At 27.9% G+C, this 18,265-nt stretch overlaps 1 protein-coding gene across 3 annotated transcripts; it reads right to left on the bottom strand.

The window, feature by feature from the left end:
• Window positions 1-4,771: 4,771 nt before the first annotated feature.
• On the bottom strand, window positions 4,772-17,995 carry LOC103309178 (H(+)/Cl(-) exchange transporter 7). 3 transcript variants are annotated; one of them, XM_008184015.3, is made up of 16 exons: window positions 17,401-17,995; window positions 13,540-13,738; window positions 12,434-12,543; window positions 12,169-12,312; window positions 11,581-11,758; window positions 11,370-11,501; window positions 11,124-11,283; window positions 10,759-10,897; window positions 10,521-10,614; window positions 10,295-10,440; window positions 10,023-10,193; window positions 7,665-7,877; window positions 7,420-7,581; window positions 6,016-6,099; window positions 5,063-5,143; window positions 4,772-4,975 (listed from the first exon to the last, which is right to left on the bottom strand). In XM_008184015.3, the coding sequence occupies exons 1-16, from the start codon at window positions 17,497-17,499 to the stop codon at window positions 4,871-4,873; spliced, it is 2,217 nt and encodes a 738-aa protein (XP_008182237.1). In that variant the 5' UTR covers window positions 17,500-17,995; the 3' UTR covers window positions 4,772-4,870. The 3 variants fall into 3 exon arrangements, with proteins under 3 accessions (XP_008182237.1, XP_008182236.1, XP_016659239.1); XM_008184014.3 differs by having other exon boundaries at window positions 10,271-10,440; window positions 17,401-17,994; XM_016803750.2 differs by lacking the exons at window positions 12,434-12,543; window positions 13,540-13,738 and having other exon boundaries at window positions 10,271-10,440.
• Between the last annotated feature and the right edge of the window lie 270 nt (window positions 17,996-18,265).

Raw genomic sequence — 18,265 nt, forward strand, 5'->3', positions numbered from 1 at the left:
GTCACAGACTATAAGAAAAGACTATTTTCATATAGTCTGTGGTATTGTTCTATGGTGGTAGTAAGTAGTAACTAGCTACTAAGTGGAAATCGGTCAAAATATCCTAACCAAAATATCCGAGGACAAAACCTCCAAATGTATCCGTTTTTACGAAATTTAATAGATAACCCCACTACAGTATAGAATTCAGTGGATAACCCTTTACTTTCTAATAAAATTAGCTTGAATATCAAATTGTTTAATTAACTCGTTTGTAAATTGTAGCAATAATATCACAAAATATACTGCACAATTAATATTAGTCAAATACAAATACCAGTGGTCGCTGTAGCACACTACTTTATTTGTAGCGATTGACGTAGCGTCACTACATTACGCCTTAAGCCCCGTCCAGACCAAAGAAAAATTTGTCGGAGCCACGTGTTTCCAACATTGTCATCGACAATGTTTCTGATTTCCCGTCACATAAGCGGTAACATAAATGTTTGTCGACAACAATGTCAGAAACATATGTTTCCTACAAATGTTTCTTGGTCTGGACCGGGCTTTAGATATCGAAATATTATAACGTGCCAAACATTTCCTGTTAGCGTAGCGAAAATTATCATTATTTTGTCACTACCTAAAATCTAATTAGTGATTATTAAAATATCAATTATAATTATATTTGTTTATTTATATTATACCTAATAATGATGAATGTATTAGTCAAGTTTTTGTCCTGAGTCCTATCCGGTGACCAAATGTCAAATCAGTATTCAGTACAAACTATACAAACAGGGACGGATTGGGCCATGGAGAAATCGGGAAATTCCCGATGGGCCGCAAACTAAATAGTAAAATAGTAAAAAGTAGGTAGACGTAAATATAATCTAATAATTACCATTGATTATGGATTATTCATTCAATGATATTACATTATTACGTAATAACAGTCTATAATATTATAACGTAAAACGTTGTAAATTGTATAATGATACAAGCATACGTCTACTACAGGAACTAAATAATAATAATAATTATCAATAAGTAATAACAATAACTGTAATTAAAAAATCTTCCGTGGACAGTAAAATCTATAAATAATTGGTTATTCGGGTTGTCGTCGAACAGATGGGCCGGCGGGTTGCGGGTAATGACGACGAATTTTGACGATACAAGTCGGATGCGGGTCGTTAATATATGAATACCTAATAAGAATATTTTTATTTGAAATTTGTATTATTTATATTTAAATATCAATCTTCATTCAAAACCTCGATATCAGCACTCGGCAGTCAGCAGTTCGGCACAATTTGGTTAATTTTACAATTCAATTACTAAGAACATAACTAGGAATAATTCATAAAAAATTTTATATTACAATAGTAATAGTTCAGAATTATAAAATAAAATGAAAATGGATGGATCACGCTGTAGTAAAAAACGAAAAGGAGGAGATGAAAAAGTTCGAGACAAAAATAAAAAAAGACTACTTTTAAAAGCAAAGGCTTCTTTTTCAAGTCTTAGAATAGCGAAGTGAATTTTAGCTGAACTTTGTCATTATAATAATAATATATTAATAATTAAAAATATTAAACTGTTACTGTACAAAGTACAATAATCTACAATTTATTTTATTGATAGAGAATGAGAGAAACAACATATTTACTATTTTAGTGTGATATTCAACTGATACTTTTAAAAATTACAGATAATATTTATCTATAAGTATAAACTATGTATTATAAGTATAACTATAAATTAATATTTTTTAGATTCTGAGCGGAGCGAGGAAGCTATTGTTTTTACAGTGGTGTTTTTTTTTTTTTTATTCTTTTTTTATCCTGTATACAAAATTTCTTTCAGAAGGAATGTTTCGATTTCAACATATAGTACCTTATCTTTTAGCAAATTGGATCAAGATGGTACTTTAGAGAGGTAATTTTTCAATTTTCTTAATAGTTATTTAATACCACGGGAAAATTACGAAAAAACGCTAAAAATGGGATTTTAATTTCTAACGCTTTGTGTATCACCATAGAAACGAATAAAAATTATAATATTTTAATATTAATTCAACTTACGTGATAAAATAGAATCAGTTTTACTGCCCCAAACCGTGATGACGGACACAAAAATTAAAAACACACACATCATTGTAAAATCATTTCATTCATCGCTCCGCTAGTCCGCTCAGAATCTAAAATATAGCGAAAAAGTAGCGTGCTAAATTTAGACAATAGGCAATAGCGTTAGAAATAGCGCGCTACGTTTAAACAAAAAGTAGCGATAGCGATAGCAAGCTACTTTTTTTTGGGAGTAGGTAGGACTGTAGGAGCTGTAGCGTTAGCGCGCTACAAAAAACTAGTAGCGTCAAACACTGTCATATACTCAAATCACAAAAAATAAAATATATATATTATGTAATTAAAATGTAAAATAATTTTCAAGCATTTTGACCCAAAGAATAAAATTCTATAAATAAAAATATGTATAATAAAATAGAAAAGGATCTAAAAACTAATCCGGTTTCTATATAGTAATATTATTAATATATTATATTAATAATAATATAATATACAATTATTATATTTGTATTTCAACCTGGAAATTTCACGAGACGCCATGCCATAATATTACGTACCTCTATCTTATATTCTTATCGTTTACATTATCAACAACTGCAGTTGCGGATCTAGGACTTAATTTTTTTTTTTTTTTTGGCGGGAGGAAGTACAAAAAGTACAAAAATTTGCTACAAATTTGCCTGAACACAGTGTAAAATATAGGGGTGGAAAATGCCACCTTTGCCCCCCTTCCTGGATCCGCCACTGTCGACATGATTTTATCGGATTATTATTTATTAGATTGTATCTATACGGCCATAAGAATTATACGCTGTGGCTGTACCTACCTATACTACATTACCATAGAACATGTTCTATGACATCACTAGGTACCTATATTTAATTTCTGGTTTTCAAACTCCGACAAATTACAGTTATCGTTACCTACCTATAAATCTATAATACGTCATTATTGTCTTCATCGTCGTCAATGTCGTTCGGTTTTCGTTGTTAACGTAGTGCAGTGTAGTTTATAAATGTATTAAAAATTAATAAATGGAAGTAAATAAATCAAGCAAAGGCTAAAGATGGTTTAAAAGAATTATTTAGAGGGCACATGTATACCACGGACTAAGCTAGATATCACATCCTCCAACCTTGTCGTGACCAGTCCTGTATATCTTAATCCGTGATGTATACTATAAAATATAAAGGTATCAATGGATTCACTAAATGTAGTACCTATAAACAGTGACGTCGATTCTATAGTCCATGTGTTGGTTCAGCAATACATACAAATTTGGTAGGTGGGTGGGTACCTGTGTGGGTGGTTGGATGTTGGGTGATTATTTATTATACCACCTATGACTAATTTGTGTAACATAATTAAAAACAAAACAATACTAAATACAAGTTTTGAAATAAATCATTTTCAGAAGAAAACGTATTCTGTAAAATGACGACACGTCAACACTACGACTAAAATGTACTGAAGAAAATAAAATTAAACGATTAACGACCAATTAATGAGCGATACTCGATTCTGAGAAAATCGAACGATTAATTAATTCTAGTGTATGTGTGGTGTAAGTGTGGTGTAAGTGTGTAAGTGTGGTGTGTAACGACAGCGTATAATTCTGCAATCATGGAAGATACGAAAACTTAACTTTTAATTAAACATTTAACTTTTAATTTTATTCTAGGTATTATTTATTACAATAATACAATAAGCAAAAAACCCATAGTAAATACTAAATTTTGTGGAGTTATACCTATATACGCTATTTACATTTAAAAATATTAATTTTTGATAAAAAATAATTCATTCTTCAAATTAATAAAAATAATTGCCACATTTCTGGTTTAATTGCGTATGTTGGTTGATAGAACACTTAAATAGCTTTAAGATAAAAAAAAAAATACGTCAAAATGTTGAATAGTTTTGAAGGTACATAAAACAATGTGTGATAGGTTTGGTTTTGATAAGAAAAAAGTTAACTGCCCATAAATATAAAAATAAAAAAGTTAGACCCAATCTTTAAAGGGTATCTCTTCATCATTTTGGGTATACTTTCATATGACGTCAGCCGGTCACTTCCCTCCGGAACACATTGTATAATAAATTATGATCATCAGTGTTAACTGGTAAAATGGTATAATTTTATAATATTCTCATTTATCTTATATCTATTTAATAACAATAATAAGATTTTCATTTAATTTATTTGACAGCACTTAGGTATTAATTAAATTAACAAATAAATCAATTAATCACTACACAAAATCTTGGGAATGAAGTCTGATAAAAATAAATAGTAAGTTATAAACATGCAAGACAACAAAAACATTTGAAGTATAAAATATGCCAATTCAAATTCTATATTTTAATAATTGTATTGCTATATTATTAAATTGTCTTTCTACAATATTACAGTTTAGCTTAAAATTTAAATACACAATATTTAAACGATTTTTGTCAAATTTAATTTCATAGCGCAGTGATATCACAAAAATAATATTTTATTAAAGAAAAATTAATTTTTTCAAAAGAATTATTAACTTTGAAGGCAAGTTGATCTAGAGATAAAATACTGTATAATATCCTAGGTTATAACATCCACATATAAAAATGTTATTTCTTTATATTATATTTTTAATGATCTGAGTTAAATCAAAGTGACAAAATAAATATATAGGTACAATAGGTTACCTTATATAAATTAATCTAAAAATACCATTTATAACATAATAAGTAAATATTTTAAGGTAAGATTTTAAAAAGAAATAAAATTATTGACAATTACTATAGAGAAACTATTTGCCTAATCCATTTTGCTTGAAAACTGTAGTTCGGTTACACAGATTTTACCCATGTGTCTAATTACTTTATATCGAGCTAGATCTTTGCGTGTGACAATACCAGCAACCTATAATTTGAATGATGATACACTATCCAGCTATTGATTATATAATAACAAATAACAATAATTAATAGGTAAAGAGGACATAATTACTTCATTTGAATCATTCACAACAACTATATGCCGAAGTCCCATAGCTCTGAATAATTTAAAAACACGTGGCAATGACATGGTCTATATATAAAAAATGTATAAAAATTACATTTAAGTGTTATTTATTTGATAAAAAATATTTAAGTATAAAGTATAAAAGCTTAATATAAGTTAGGACTTGGGATAATATCAAAATAAAAGTTTTTTATAATTCAAAACTATGAAATTCTTAGTAGGAACTGAAAATTCAAATATATATTATATTTATAAATCTGAGTAGAATTTAGTACCTACCTATAGAAATATTGTAAATAATTTAATGGATTTGTTTGAATTTGAATAGACAACAGATTATAAATAAATGGTATATGTATAATATATATGCATACGTGTATCCATAAGGCATAAAGTGTACATCTAGTATATAAAAATCTCGTGTCATGGTGTAGTAGTCGCATGCCTCCAAAACAGCTCGACCGATTGTAATGAAATTGTTTTATATTTGGTAGGTATGAGAATAGGTCTATGAGTATTTTTTACCCTCTTAATAGTTAATCCCACCCGGGAGGGTGTTCGTTCGAACGGGGATTTTGAGATTTACTGTGGACATTTTTATTGTGAATGATTGCTATTGGTTATGGGAGAAATAATTAGTAGAAATAATCATTTATTATTGGGTTGAATTTGGTTAATCAGGTAGATCAGGTGCAAGCATGCATCAAATCAAATTTTCGCACAATTGCCTACTTGATAGATATGATGTCACACATTGTACGGGATCTGACGTATTGCCTACTAGGGAGGCTAAGTTGCACCCAAAAGGAGTTGAACAATCACAATTTTTTTTACGGGCAACTACAAGTGCACAGGATCAGCTAGTAATATAATTTTAATATAGCCAATAAACTACTAAGTATATAAAAAAAAATATTATGGAAAAGTTTTATACTCACATGTTGGACGATATATGGTGATGGATTCATGAATCGCGATAAATCAATTGTTAATTTAAGGTCATTCTGCAGTAGTTCAATATCCTATAATAACAAAATAAAATGTATATAATAAAGAAATGTGCATAGAAGTACACAAAAAAGAAAACAACAGCAGGTAACTTGTAATAATATATACTATTGTGATAACATAACTTAACTCATAACTTTGTATTATTTGAAATTTGTTATTATACTATTATTACTTATATCAGCGGTTCTAACCTTATGTAGACCACCAAGAGGACAAAACATCTCATGTTGTCATAACCAAAATTATAATAAATTATTATTTTATATCACAAATTAGTAATTACATAACAGACATAACAAAACATACACATTTATAATTATTTTGGCATAATTCTGTTTTAGCAACTTTTCAATTTTTCAATTTTTTTTTTTCAAAATGTGTTTTTTAGGGTGCTTTGTAAGAATATACACAAAATGCCCGGACAAACTTCGTTTTGAAGATATTGATGAAAAACTTCAAAAACTTCATTTTTTTGTTACGTGAAAAAAAATACTTAGAATTTAATTTTTGAATTTTTTTTTTTAAAAGACGTGTTTTCACCGCTGATTTCTAAACTGTTCGAATTTTTTTGTGGAAACCATTATTTTGGAAGTTATAGCCAATCAAAGTTTGCGATTTTACGTTTATGCGCACGAGTGCAACGCTACGTTTATCATGTCTTTCACGATTTGTTTTTGAAACTTACGTTTTACGTGTGTATATTTGTGTAGAATCTACATATTATATATAAAAAAAATAAATAATAATCCAACAATATTGTAATAATAACGCACATGCACACATGTCACTTATTGATGTATGTTATGTTGTAAGGCTGCCGCGGACCGCCAGGGGCCGGGACAAGTTAAGAACTGCTGACTTATATCATAAATAGATATATAGACAAATAGCTGGTAGGTAGTTACCGTATATCTAGAGTACCTGAGTACTTAGTAGGTAGTTTAGGCACCCCAGACAAGATGGTTAATTTGTATTACCTTCTACAAATAAAATAATTAAATTAATATGAAAATAGTTAACTCTATACCTACATCACAATTCACAACTAAAGAGTATGACATTCCTGGTCATACCAAAAATATTACCTGGTACAATATATCTGGATTGTTTTAAAATACAATAGTATCTATAATCTATATGGAAAATAGCTATTGGCTATATAATAATATAGAAATTGAAAGAAAATAATTTAACAACTACGATGCTTTGAATAAAAATGAATACTCATAAAGTCATAAATCATAATATAAATATATAATTATTATATATTCGCAGTTACTTGCAATTTTATTTTTTGAACACAATAACATTCAAAGTAATTCAAAACTTACGTCAATACTTGAGTACCTAGGGTAGTCTTCTCTAAAAGTTTCCATTGTAACAGAGTCCCAATAATTAGTCAGGGGTCCATCAAATACTTTGTTTTCCAAAAGTACAATTAGTTGTGATCGTAATATTAAACCACGTAGATAACATTTAGTTTTGCCTTCATCCTAAGTAAATATAATAATGTATTTTGAATTACAATATTTAAAAAAATAACAAAAATTAATAAAATAACCAATTGTTAACTCACTAATTCATAATTCTGTACGTATTCAATTACAGGAAAACCATTATGTGAATATGTTTTTAATATTTTTACAATGTTTCCGACAGTTTCTTTAGTTTTAAATGTAATAACTGGATGTGTCATTAAATTGTTGGCATAAATGTTAGAAGATAATGGAGGTGGATCCCAAGCTAATAATGGCATACCGCTTAACTCAATCTGTGTGTCATATATGCTCTACATAAAATAAACTATTATATTAAAAAAAAATCCATCTAGATTATAATAATATATAGTTATATTAATTTCAATTTTATTTAATTATTATGTGTGTGAAGTAAGAACCTCCCGCTCCCATTTTGTCCTAACAACACAAAATTACGAGTGTATTAGTTTATGTGTTTAAAATAATTAAGTTAAATTATAATATTATCTACTTTTAAAATTAAACTTCCTAATTCCTACTTACTAACCCAACACCCAGGGGCGGACCCAGAGGGGGGGGGCACCAAGAGTTTTTCCCAGTTAAATGTGGCCCCTTGAAATAGCAAACTACATAAACATTTTTTATTTGAAAAAATTAAGTACAGTGGCGGATTCAGGGGAGGGGCATGTGTCCCCCTGTCAATTTTCTATCGACAATTTTTTTATGCAACTACGAGTATAAAATGAAAAATTCAGTTAATAAGAATAATACAGAATACTACCAACTATTAATTATTATTTATTATAATCATTATTGTTTAAAAATGATAATATGTATGTATTATTAATTAAAATTCAAATTATACAATTTATATGTGCCCCCTCTATCAAAATATCGAAGATCTGTCCTTGATTATGTACAATGATCAATAATACAATAATATTAAATAATAATCATTTATAACATTTACACGGATTCAAGATGTTTCTATACAATTACAAATATAATTCTATAAATGTATAAGTATATTATATAAGATTTTACGAAGTCGACATAGATGAAATTGATATAGAAATGGAATACCGTTCATTATGTTTATAGCTTACCAAGAAGTATATGAAACTATGTGTAAAACTAATGTAAAACTATTGAAACTGGAGTAAGTGGACCTTTAAAATTAAATGAAGTATTGAAGTTCATGATATCATGAGACATGGTTTCTTTATATCCAAATTTATATACTTTGTATAAAATATTTTATACACTTCCAGTCAGCAGTGCAACTGCAGAAAGTAATTTTAGCTGTCTAAAACTTCTCAAAACATGCCTTCTCTCAACTATAACTGAAGACCGGCTATCAAATTTGGCCATATTGAGCATAGAAAGCAACATAGCTCAAACCATTGATTTTGATAACGTAATAAGTACATTAGAACTAATGAAAAAGCGGAGAAAATTATTGTCATGTTCTAGTTCTTTAATATTATTTTCATGTGGGTATTATAAAATATAAATTTTATAAATGTATTATTTTTGACTTTTGTATTGTATTAGAATTTAAAGCCACTTTATATATCTCTTGTGAAAATGAAACAGTCATTAAAAACTAAAATAAAATAAATATACTGCAAACATACGTAGGTATAAAAATAAAATAATAAATATGTGTCCCTTCTTAAAATGATTTAAATATTTCAGGTACATTTTTTAATTGAATATAAGTTTTAATGCAACAAATACAAATAACAATTAATTAAATATAGCTTTCCTACTAAAGCTTAAAAATTTGTTATTGTCATTAACTCATAGTTATATTGAATGTTGATATCAAAATGTGATGTAAATAACTATAATAAGGTAAATCGCGAGCGCATAGGGCGACTTTGTAATAGGTACCTAGTTGGTTGAGATTTCTACATAGTAGCCTCTCGTTACTGCCAACAACCAGCTAAAAATTATATCTTACTACAACTTACAAGTAGATAACATTTAATTTATTACCTATGAGGATATTATAAATACATAATATATTACATTACTACATTATTAAATAGTATGTAGGTAGTAAATTAAGGTAGGTAATTTATAAAAAAAAATTTTATTATATTTTCTATTTTTAAAATGTTTAATACAAATAATTACCTATAAATTAAATTATTTATTTCTTATTTCCTATTTTAATTTATAAATCTATTTAAATATTACCTAACTTAATATAGTAAAATTACTATGAAATTAGTAATCATGGAAAGGATTGTGATTGCAACGCACTATTTTACTAATGAAAAAGTAATGTAACGTGATAAAAATAATTTTAGGTGACGCAAATTGTAATTTAAATAAAAATATTTGAAGTAACGAGTAACGTAATTTCATTACTTTTACAAGTAATTTACCCAACACTGCTATCAACAGTAGGTAGGTTAGGTTAAGTTAGGTTTTATTAATTCACATACTTCCGAAAAAAAATCTCCAACCCACTTAGCTGTCATTAAACAAATCATAAGTGGTAAGCCAAATGTTATACTTCCAGTAGCTTCTACTAGTATAATTGTCAAACTAATTGTCATTCTTGTGATTCCACCTAATTGTGATGCAGCACCAATCAATGAATAAATACCTATATTCTGAAATTAAAGAAAAAGTTTTACATAGAATATATAGTACTATAATAAGTATAAGTTATAACATATTAATATCATACTGTATTTGGAAAAAAATGAAATACCGCTCGTCCAACAAGACGTCCCCATGCTGCTCCAGTACACAGTCCAGGTATTAATACACCGCCACTAAAATGTACTCCATATGTCCATAATGTTATGAAATAAGCACATATACAAAAATAAACTACTGTAGTTGTATTAAAAACATCTAGAAAAAAACATAAAAACCATAATTAATGCCGAGAATTATATATAGTACCAAACAATATAATATATAAATAATAATACCAGGAGTATCATGAAATAGTGATCGCACTGTTCCCTCTAAGAGCTGAAACCATAAAGAAGCCATAGCGTTGAATTCACCATCATTGCATCCAAACTGATATGATATAAAAAAAGAATAGAACATAATAGGTAAATTTAGCCATTACATGTAATTATTCTAATCATATAAACATTAATATTATGATTTTTATAGAATATATATAACTTTCATGTATTTTATTATCATATTTATTTTTACCTGAATAGGGTGATCTGTTGGATCAAGTCCTAATTTTTTGCAATCACTAGTAAACAGAATGAGTAAAAAACTTATAGTCACTGTAGTTGCGCACACAATTAAAACTTCCAAAATTTTTTTCCAGTCCTTATTAACGTATCTGTAAAAAATCAAAACTAATCATTTTCACTTTTTCACTTTTTTCATTTGCATTTTTAAATAAAAGGAGATTAAGTAAACTAAATCACTTAGTATATTGTTATGTGTTTTATAATCTATAGACTGTAGATATAAAACCATTGTTGTCTGGGTCAATAAATTGTATCTGCAATTTGCTTTAATTTTAATCCTCTATTCACAATTGTAATCGAAAAGAAAAGATTTACCTTTTTCTGAATATAAATAATTTGAGATTTAAATGGCAAAACAGTGCTCCTGTCAAGCCACCAACTATACCCATCAGTACAAAAACTGGTATGTCGAGTATATGATATGATAGATCATCAAATTCTCCAAAATTTAACAAACCTTTATATGTAAGGTCACCTACAATAAAAAAATGATATTTATTTTACAAACCACACAGGTTTTCTAAATATTATTATAGAAGGAGAACAATATTGATACTTGACCTGGATGTCCATGATAAGCACTTAAAACAGAGTGTAATGTGAACATTGAAACCATTGATCCAAAAAAAGTTCGCCATGTAAGTGCTTGATTCCAGAAACTAGCACCCTCTTCTAAACTGAATAGCAGGCCACCTATAGTCAAATGTGTATGTAAAGTTATGACAAAATTAATTAATATTGCAACACAAGAATATTTTGCAAAATTACATACCAACTGGAGCACCAAAAGCGGCAGCTATTCCTGCTGCAGCACCTCCAGATACAAAATCTCTTTTTTCATGATCTTCTCTGAAAAAATTCAATGCACCCAAATCTTTATTGAATGTTATACTTTTTCCTTGTGAAACTCCAGCGGCCACTATAGATCCTGCGTGAATCATAGGACCTTCCTAAAAGAAATGAATTCATACTTATAAAAGAACATAATATTATCTATAAATATATTTACATATTAGATAACTATACGCCTATAATTCACATTAAATACCTAATGATATAGGCAGAATAAAGAGGGTCTAGGCTAAGGTCTAAGGAATTTTGTTTAGCCCTTCATCCCGTAATTTTTTTTTAGTAACATTTGTAAAATATATGCTGTGCAGGTACTAAAAAGACATAAATATTAAAATATATATGGTTATATAATAAGATCTCACTTATATAAATTCATCATGTTACTCCTATGCCTAATTAAAATAATAATATTTGTTACATATTTATAACGTCTATAATATACGCTCATTTTAATTGATGAAATATAATATTAAAATAATATGAATTATATGAAATGAATTAAACTTACTTTACCACCCCACATACCACCAAGTGCCACACACGTAACACCAATCACTTTGACAACCAATGTTTTCAGTCTAATCAATCTTGGTACTTTAATTCCATTTAAAAAACATTTCACAGCCGGGATACCGGAACCTTTAGCCATAGGCTAATACATCATTACAAAATATATTAAACATTATAATTATTATTACAGTGCAATAGGTATCTACTTAGTGCATTATATTAAGTAGTATAGTGTGATAATGTGATTTAAACAATATACTCACCTCAATATAAACTATAAGACATGACCCAACTAATGAAGGAATTAAGTTCAATAAAAGGGCCACCAAATATGGTTTATACACACAATCCGCTTCTGTACAACCATCAAAATCTAAGTAGTTTATATTAAAGAAATGTTGACCTTTATTTTTTATTGTGAATTTGTAAATAGGTACATAATAGTATAGGTACATAATTTAAAATTGTATTGATAATATTGTTAAAAAACCACCAATTTAGTTGATAATTACAAAATTTACTAATTAGTAACAAGTTATATTTCTCCAAGAATATTGTGAGGTGAAATGTTTTTTGACCATAAGTGAATAAAAACAGTAAGTATAGCATAAAATTATCATACTAATGTAATATGCATAAAAAAATGTATTATTAGTAAATAATACAAAAAAAGAAAAAACTAACACAATAGATAAAATTAATTATTTTGTATCAAAAACAAACATTATATCCACTTAATTACCCCTTATGGGGATCAAGACAAATATCAAATGGGCAAACAGGTTCAAGATGGATTTTCTATAGGCACTTAATTGAGATGTATATTAATGTTACATTCTTGTGAAATCATGGCCCAAATCGTCAAATGTGTTCAAAAACGTCTTCATACAACCAGTGGCGTAGACATGATTTCTGAAAGGGGGGGATAAAAAAAAAACGACATCTAAATGGGAGGGGAAAATTGGAAAATCCCTCACCCTCTCAAAACTTTTTACTAAGTTAATACAAAGCCAATGGGTGGGAGGGAATCTGAAACTTCGACCCCCCTTGTATGTGTATGCCCCTGCATACAATCAGTGAGCTTAACCCTCAACAGCTCGACATTAATCAATCTATTTAAAAAAGTTATAGATACAAATGTTTTCAACATAATGGATTTCCAAAATCTGTTAGGTATGTATTATTATCTAGCATGTATGTGCTTATATGATTCATTAATAATAATTTTGTCATTTGTTATTTAATTAAAATAATAAACTGCATTCAACATTTTTAAAGCACATTATCATAGGTATATAAGTATAGATATTGTTATATCTGGTCTAATGTTTAAAGTCTATTAAAAAATTTAACTTATTTAAAAGGATACATTTTTTGATCATGTTGAACTTAAAAGTAGTCCCAATTTCAATTGAAATAAAAATTATTATTCCAATAAAGGCAGTTGTTACCCCAATCCAAAAAAATGTCATCCACCTAGAAAAATCTTTTTGTACAACATATCTATAACCTTTTTTTTGTTCTTCTTCGCGGTACAATTCATTTTCGATGACTTCATAATCTAAGCTCTATATAAAATAAAAAAATAATATATCACTATTAGGTAGGTCATAGGTACCGACGTACCGTTTAGTATGAAGATATACCTAACCTATGTAGTTATTGCATTATATTAAATCGTTTAGAAATTTTCTTTACAGACTGATAATCACCCCCATAGTATTTTGAACTAAAATAAACTTTAAATACCATGGTATAATGGAATATATTTTTTTAATAATGGGTTACTTTTTTATAGTAAGTAGGTATTTAAAATGCTATGTAAAAATTCTTTGACAATATTTTTTTCTGTTATAAAATTATATATCTATATTATATTAGGTATATTATAATTTATATTCTTATAGGTACTTTTGTGCTAATAGACAATAGTATAATAGGTAGGTAATAACTGGAGCTGGGAATATTGTAATGCCTTATAAATTCAAAATAATGCAAATAAATTAATCTTATTAATTAAGTTTATAGATTTATTAGCCAATATTTTTTTATATTCTGAGTGGACCCATAAAAATGGATAGCAGTATGTGTGGGACCTTTATGAGCGTCTGAAGTTCAAATCTTTTCAATATTGAATATTCCTCCATAAATTAACCACCTCAATTGATTTTTGATTAATTTAAAAATATTAATGATACATAAGCAGGATTTTTTTATAAACATTAATTGATGTTTAAATTGTTTAAAAAATTCGTAAAAATCACAAAAATATTTAATAATTTTTAATTTTTATGTCTAACGATTGAAAACAGTTATAGATTCTATAGCGAAGCATAAGTATTTTTTTTTTATTTTGTAGACAAAATTTCTACCAGAAGGAGTACTTCGATTACAACATATGGTATCGTACCTTTTAGCAAATTAGATCAAGATGGTTTTATAAGAGAGGTAATTTTTCAATTTTCTCAAAAGTTATTTAATGCCACGGGAAAAACCACAGACAAATTACAAAAAACCGCTAAAAATGGGATTTTAATTTCTAACGCTTTGTTTATCACCATAGAAACGAATAAAAATAAAAATAAAAATAACAATTTTAGTTATTTTGTTTTAATTTATAATGTTATTTCAACTTACAGGCTATAATCTATATGTATAAAAATGGAGACAAAAATGTATAACAATTCATCAATCGAGAACGGCTGGTCCGATTTGGCTCAAATTTTTTTTAAGATGTTCGTAACTGCCAGGAGAAGGTTTTTACGAAATAAAATTTTAGGAAAATCCACCGGAAAGGTAAGAAATCTACAGTAAAATACAACAGTGGCGCAACAGTGCATTATATTATATTGGTTTCTATTGGTTAATCGGGCATGTTTGTTGATTTCATATAATATAAAGATGAATCGCAGAATGTGTTGCTAAGCGCAATAATTCTACTGTAGTACGTGTGTTGTGACTGAACTCATCATAATTATAAATGACCGATTTGAATGAATTTTTTTGTATGCGTTTGCGTTTATTCACCTGATTTTAGTACGGTTAGGTTAGGATTTTGTATTAATTGATTATATCAATCCACTATAGGTAGAATACGACAAACTTGGTATAACTTTGATACTTTAGAGTTAAATCATACACTAACGTACATACAGCACGGGGTCCGCGACTACCGCAGGTAGATTGCCTACCCGATAATGAACTGCTGCGAATCAGAATTTTTATTCCGGGCAACGGAAAAGTTAAGATTAATTTTGAAACCATACACCGAATATTAAATAACGAATCGAACAAAGTTTAAGTCACATATAGTTGGTACACTTAATGGGCAACGAAGTGCACGGGTTCAGCTTGTAAAATATAAAAATCCAGACTGACAAACCATCTACGCTCAGAATCGTTTTTCGTATATAATGATATATCATTGAATTCAAATTTAATACAATCCATTATACAGTGACCCACTTGTAACCTACTGTACAGCACAGCGAAATCCACTTACACGCTTATTTATTTTTGTAGATATTTTTAGTAAAAATTTGGACGAAATTAAATATTTAAACAAAGGATAATGATTTTAGTTATTATGTTGCAATTTAAACACTTTTTTCGTGGGTAGCTCTTTAAGTTTAAAGTATATCATTATATTTTATGCTCACAATGAAATTATCAAATCCAATATTTTCACAAAAATGTATTCAACCTATTGTATTACTAATAATTATAACATTAATTAATTTTATAGCGATATAAACGTATCATAAATTAGGTAATATAGTCTGAGCTCTGACAGACCATCTTCACTCGAAATTATTTTCCATATTTATCATTGAATTCAAATTTAACACATATTACAAAGATTTACTCAATGATAGGTATATAATTTAAAATTTTAGACCTATATTTTATATGTCTGACGGCTGTTATAAAAATCTTTAATGGAGATTAAGATGGTGTAAATCCATGGGAATTTGTCATGGGAAGTATAGTACTAGCTACCCGGAATTATATGTCAAATTGAACACAAATTTTGAATTATTTATTGTTGGTAATTTATAACCGACTTCGAAATGCACGGATGTTGCATTTTATAGTTGCTGGGATCAGCTACTATATTATATATTACATTAAAAAAATAGTATCTTAAAATTTAAATGTGAATATTTAAATTTTAAACACTACATCTTAAACTAATGTTTACGTACTAGTTTTCCAATTAATTAACATACTGTATATTAAGTTTCAACAGCTATATAAATTAATAATAAATATAATAATATAGAATATGATGCCATTAATTTTTTAATAATTTATAAATTATAGGAATATCTTTATATATATAATTATACTGTACGTGGGTTTGTAAGCGAACTCATCCTAAACGGCTGGACCGATTTTGATGACATTTTTTGTATGCGTTTGGGTGACGCCCCGGATTGTTTAGATTCACAAATTATCCCCCTAGGTCCAACCAAGGGATGTGTTCAAACGGAGATTTAGAAATTTACGGTGGAAATCGTTGTTTATAAATGGTTACCATAGGTTTTAAAACTATTATAATAATTATTATTATTGGTTACCGTGAAATCAGTGTATTCATTCAATGCATTTAATTTTTTTTTACGCTGTATTTTGATATTACCTATATGTATCGCAATTACGTAAATATTGAGCGTATTACTCTCACATATAAATTACGTACATAAAATAATGCCACGTATTCGTGGACGAGGAGGAAATATTGGTTGACAGACTCGGCATTCACAATTATTCCAACCGCTTAGGAGGAGTTCAGTGACATACTTGGTATAACTTTGATACTTTAATGTACGTTTTCCCTGTAGCGTCTGGACGCGGCGTCTAGCGTCATTACTGGTCTGGACGTAGGTCGGCGTCTGACACGGCCGTGCTGTTCCACTGTTTGACGCTGCAGGGAAACCGTAGCTTTAGACTTAAATTATAAAGTTACGTACAAACAGCACAGGGTCCGCGATCTGCCTACCTGATAATATACTGCTGCGAATCAGAATTATTATTCCAGGCAACAGAAAAGTTAAGATACATTTTGAACTCCATACACCGAATATTAAAAACGAATTGAACAAAGTTTGAGTCATATGGAGTTGGTACATTTAACGGGAAACGAAGTGCACGGGATCAACTAGTATTATATAGATTATTATATAGGGACATAGTTAAAATATTTTTCCAAAATAAAATAAGTAGATACCTCATATTTTGTTGATAGATGATTTAAGGATCCAATGGGTACAATTTCTTCACTTTCATTCGATAAATCATACCCTTTAAAATCCATTGACTGATACATTATATATTATGTATAAAACCATTTATTCTATAAAGACGTATTAACACTAATGCATTAGTATAGGTAAGTGGTTAATGAATGTTAAAATAACTAATATGATGTAAATTAGGTAGGTACACGAATATTCAATTACACTTGAGAAATACCTACATTAAATAATATAATAATAAATATATATAGACTAGTAAACAACAATTGTACAGGGTGTTAAAATAGTTGTTGGTGGGGGGACTAAGTAATAGTGGTAATAAAGTTTTTTATTATCCACCAATTGAACAACACTTAATACTGTAAGACACTATGTACTTTGTTTAATATGACTACTTGTTTTAAGTGATAAAATATTTTTGAATAATTAAGATAATAATAATTAAGTAGTTTAAGTAAATTTAATTATTTTAAAGATAGAAAAAAAATCAAATTTACAAATGTACTGTAAGAAATTGTACCATTAATTTTATTATACTTCGGAAACAATGAAAAAAAAAATGGCATTCATTAATATTAATTAAAAATAAGTAGTGTATTATATGCATTTATTTTGATGCTACGTTTATCAATATTAAATAAGCGAAATAAATACAATAATCCACTAACTTAATAAATAATAAATGTAAAAAAATTAGTTTATTATCATTATTAAGCTTTTAAAACAAATATTATAATTTTCTTTTATAGAATAAAATATGATGTACAAATATTTTTTATACAATTAACTACATACTATAATATTTATTTTATATTATAATTTATAACCAAAATATAG

The sequence above is a fragment of the Acyrthosiphon pisum genome, chromosome A1, assembly GCF_005508785.2.
Source record: "Acyrthosiphon pisum isolate AL4f chromosome A1, pea_aphid_22Mar2018_4r6ur, whole genome shotgun sequence".
Classification (NCBI taxonomy): domain Eukaryota; kingdom Metazoa; phylum Arthropoda; class Insecta; order Hemiptera; family Aphididae; genus Acyrthosiphon; species Acyrthosiphon pisum.

Coding starts and splice junctions, on each gene's coding strand:
- LOC103309178 (XM_008184014.3), bottom strand. CDS start 17,499: ATGTATCAGTCAATGGATTTTAAAGGGTATGATTTATCGAATGAAAGT. Junction 12,313..12,433: donor GTCTTATAGTTTATATTGAG/GTGAGTATATTG, acceptor ATGATGTATTAG/CCTATGGCTAAAGGTTCCGG. Junction 7,582..7,664: donor ACGTACAGAATTATGAATTA/GTGAGTTAACAA, acceptor ATATTTACTTAG/GATGAAGGCAAAACTAAATG.